Here is a 4287-nt window from a genome sequence, read left to right as displayed (position 1 = left end):
TGCTGACATTAATAGTGCAGGTAACAACTCCATATGAGGAAAAACATACAAAGCCAAGCAGCTGATCAGTGAGTTCAAACTAACAAGTCCTCTCCTCCTGCAGTGAACATATAGTATCCAACGAGGGTAACACACGCTCCCTGGTTATTCATCTGCCCCAGTAAGCAAAATCAGGACGCTGGCTTAACAGATGCTAATGTTTTGCTTGCATAGGGTATCAGAGGCAGGGCCTAACAGTAGTGTACAGGTTGATCTGCGGACATTTGATTCAGCTTTATGGAGCATTGATCATTTTACTATTTCTTTTGCATTTAAAATACTGCTAATGACATAAAGCTCAGCTGCAGATGCCCTCCTCCTGTAGTTTTGAGGGAATTAATATATCTTAAAGGAATTTCATATGGGAACTAGGCAAATGGCAATTTCAAGGTCAAAGACATTTATTTTTCTCTAGATATGTACATTCTGGCCTGGTGGGAACACCCAACACTAATATTTGAAAGGAGTGGGAATTGTCTACTTTATGAAATAGGAAACAAAAATCCACGCTTACCTGATCAGCTCTGGCACACATGCTATGCTGGGGGTTCGGGATGTGAAAGGTGAAGCCACAGACGCCTCCTGCTCCGACAGTGATATCCCTGCATGCGCCACTTTCAAAGCCTGAAAGTCACATTCTTCTTCAGCACTCACAAACCAGGAAGACACAGTGACTGACACGTCAGCCAAGAAGTGACCCCTTATTACAGGATGCATTCTGTGAACAGCAGTCCCTCTTCAGTCCCTGGGTGTGCTCCACCCGAAAGGTTCCTCCAGTGGGATGTGGTTGAGGCATCGGGTCCAGAAGAATGGGGATGACAGCATGGGAAAGTCCATTTTCCACAGACCCCAAAGCCATCCACTACCAGCCGCAGAAGACAGGTTTGGCTCTGCCTCCTTTGTCAGCACTTATTTGCAGTCACACCTTATGTAGACAGTCTAGGTTTTCTGCTTGCTTCCCCCAGGAGAATCCTTGGGACTTTGTGTTAGGGCAAGTGAGTGCTTCACTGCCTAGGTGGCATTGCTCTCACTGCCACAAGGATGTGTGAAGTCATGGAGTGAACTGAACCTGCCCAGAAGGGAGTTATGGGTCCCTCCTGAACACGGACCCTTCCTTTTGGAAAAAACAACTTTCTTGCACTTCTAAAATGTGCATTTACAAAAACCTTGTAGGGCTACAGCTGTTCCCCATGGAAACTCCTCCTCATCCTAGTCTTCTCCACCCCCAAACTCTGAAGATGTTGACAGAAACCCCAGTGGAGGATTTGGAGAATCCTCTGGTGGTTTTTGTGAAGGAAATTAATCAGTCCTTGAGACCACAAATTGCAACAATCTCTGCCTAGGACAGCTCTTGCGGGTAAGGACCACACTCTGGGATCAGGCCTGAATCAGTACTGGTGCGAGTACAGCTGCTCTGTGAATAAGCAGAGCACTCCCATCTCCAGCATGTGCTCAGTTTGGGATATTCTACTGGCATTGCATTCATTTTTCATTTTTTAAATAAATATATTGTAAAGAATTTTCACTTACCCCGCAGTCATTGGCTCCATCTCCACACATGCCCACAAAGTAACTAAAAAATAAAGTGACCAATAGTTCAGTCCTGGGGAAAGTGTGACCTATAAACAGGAGGGAATCAGAGCCTCCTCCATGCGAGTCATTTATGCAAGTCATGCGAGCTTTTTCTTAAAAGTCCTTCTGGAAAGCTGAAAGACTGAAATACAAGCCCAGGACTCTGGACTGTGCACGAGCCTTGGGCCTGCACCTCAGACATGTCTACAGTAAAGAGTTTCTGCTGTGATGGACTGAAGAATACATTAGTATGAAGTTTTATGTTCACTACAACAGACTCCGTCTCCCACCCTCACTGGGTTTAAGGTCAATCATAACAGAGGATAAGGGCTAATGGTGACAGCCCTGCTCAGAAAGGAAGGATTGCAGGCACTGGTACCTCATGTTCACTGGGAATAGACATGAGTGGGGACTCTGCTTTGGGGTCCAGTCCTGCCAGAATCTCCTAGGGCAGACAGAGAATGACAGAGGCAGCTGGAGTAGAGAGAGAACGAGAACATGGGCTTCACAGTATATCTGGAGACAGCTCCCCACCCTGAGGCTGAAACAACCCTGTGAAATGATGAGCCCTAAAAGTAAATCCTTATATGTGCAGCATCCAAGTAAAATCAGCCTAGTGCTTCAGGAGCTGACTCACTTGTGTCTTTTACTGCTGAGGCCTGGATTTCAGTGCAGGGGAAATTCTCACTGGGAGGCATTGATGGTGCTCCAGGGAGGCCAGACAGTGGTTGGGGTGCTCACAACTGCTCACACCAGGCTGATAATCTGAAATAGCCTAAATCTTACCCTGCTCTAGGGCAAGGCCAGGGGCTAGCTAGTTGAGGTGAGGGTGGAGGTCTTCAAAAGACTTGGGAAACAGCTGAATGACAGGCAACAAGACACTTGGGACTCAGGAACATATATACACCACTGTGAGTAGCACAGGGCATACCAATCCATACTGCCCTGCCATGTTTTCTAATCCATCACACTGAGTCAGCAATAGTGCAGTAAAAAGACTGCTAGCATCAGAGAAGCTGCAGTGCTGGGAGATATTCCTAAAAATCTTGGGTAGACAAGTGCCCCTCCTTCAGGTCCAGAAAGAGAAGTAAGAATGAAGGATGATGTGAACAAACGAAACCCAGAATCATGGGAGTGTTAGGTCTTTGATGGGTTGCCAAACCAACATGGACTTCAGCGTCTCTTCTTTAACAGGCTTTTGGAATCTAATTGCCAAGCTGTATGTCTGTGGAACTTTCAGTTTTGTGCACTTCCAGGAAACACTATGTTAGACAAAAGCTAGCTCTTACTAGACTCTTTTCAAGCCTGGAAATTCATCAAATGCTTCCTAACTCTTAGTGCTCATTATGAACTTACTCCAGCTTTTGAAACTCTTCTACAAGGCTGGATTTCTGACCAGGAGACATTCTAGCAAAAACTGTTCCGTTCATTTTTTTGAGCTGTAAGGAGAAAAAAGGAAGTGATTTTTTAAGCACTTGAGGCAAGAGTCACAGGATTTCAGTGATAATCTGGAATAGAAACCACCAAAAATTTACATTTCCAAACAACTGATGTTAGACTCCAAAGCAGGAAAGGCTGATGTTCAAAGATAAAAGGTATCTTAATTAATATTTTGAAAAAATAACAATCACAATAAGGACAAGAGGCCTGGTGTGTCATTTGAGTTACCTGATGAACACAGATTACCAGGCAGGGATTTACTAGAAAATAATTCATGAGACTATCCTTTCCATAAAACAGACAACTTATGCTGAATTGCATGCTGTGTAATACCATGTTTTCTCCTATTCTCCAAAACATGAGAGAATCAGTGCAGTGCAAGGGCCAGGCATATGGGCACAAATGTTTTAAGTCATGTCCTCACACCATGAGGCAGGTCTGCTCTTCTCACGTGCAGGAAAAATCCAGGGATTTTCAGATCCTTCCCCATACGTTAATATCAGAGATTCATCCAGCCCATAAGTATTTCAGGGTTAGAATTGTTCCCAAAAGATGTCCTGGTACAGATCTCTTCAGCTAATTATATCAGGACAATCCAAATCTACTGAATGGCCAGCCTACTTCAGTTAAATAATCCAGATCTTACCTTTGGAAGTAAGTGCTTGAAATGCTGTGCTACAATTTGGTAAGATTTTCCACTCATGGCAAAATGATACTGGCCTGATCCCAATGCCAGCCTGATTCTTCGTTCAGTCTGACTGTCATCCTCCTATAAAACAAGACAGAATGAGCACTGCTCCCAGGCCCTCAAAAGCTACTATGTGCATTTACACAAGCACTACTACAAAGAAATGGGCACATCATGGGAAGGGCACTTGTGAAGACTCTGGGACACCTTGGTTCAAGGCCCATTGCCTTTGCCTGGATTTGTAAAGGGATTTAGGCATATAATGCCATTAATTTCAGTGTGAATTGGGTGCTTCATATGTCTTAAAAGCTGGCCCTCAGCATTGCCACATTTGGCAGAATTTATGCAACAGTGCCAATTTGGTGGGCTGCACTGTGAGCGGGGCTAGCAAGAGCATATGGGCACCATAGCTAGGCATGCCGTTTTGAAGTGAAATATAGTGAAGATGCTGCTCAGGCTGAGCTTTGGTAGAAGGAGCCCCTCAACAGCCTCTGCAGAGATTCCCTACCATCTGCCTGACTCTAATACTTCTCAGAGAAGGGTCAGCA

General features: G+C 44.8%; 1 protein-coding gene across 1 annotated transcript in view; it reads right to left on the bottom strand.

Annotated features, from left to right (window-relative positions):
* The window catches only part of LOC103925375 (probable cation-transporting ATPase 13A4), a 42478-nt gene that overhangs the window by 7707 nt on the left and 30484 nt on the right, over window positions 1–4287 (bottom strand). Inside the window, exons 20-23 of the mRNA XM_009334082.1 lie at window positions 3698–3820; window positions 2968–3050; window positions 1570–1612; window positions 554–663 (exon numbers count right to left, since the gene is read on the bottom strand). Of these exons, the coding sequence (XP_009332357.1) occupies window positions 554–663; window positions 1570–1612; window positions 2968–3050; window positions 3698–3820 (359 nt within the window). The remainder of the gene's footprint in view (window positions 1–553; window positions 664–1569; window positions 1613–2967; window positions 3051–3697; window positions 3821–4287) is intronic.

This window comes from Pygoscelis adeliae, unplaced genomic scaffold (genome assembly GCF_000699105.1).
Source record: "Pygoscelis adeliae isolate BGI_AS28 unplaced genomic scaffold, ASM69910v1 Scaffold161, whole genome shotgun sequence".
NCBI classification, from domain to species: Eukaryota; Metazoa; Chordata; class Aves; order Sphenisciformes; family Spheniscidae; genus Pygoscelis; species Pygoscelis adeliae.
The sequence above is the reverse complement of the archived record's forward strand: the minus strand, read 5'-3'. Positions and strand labels throughout refer to the sequence as shown.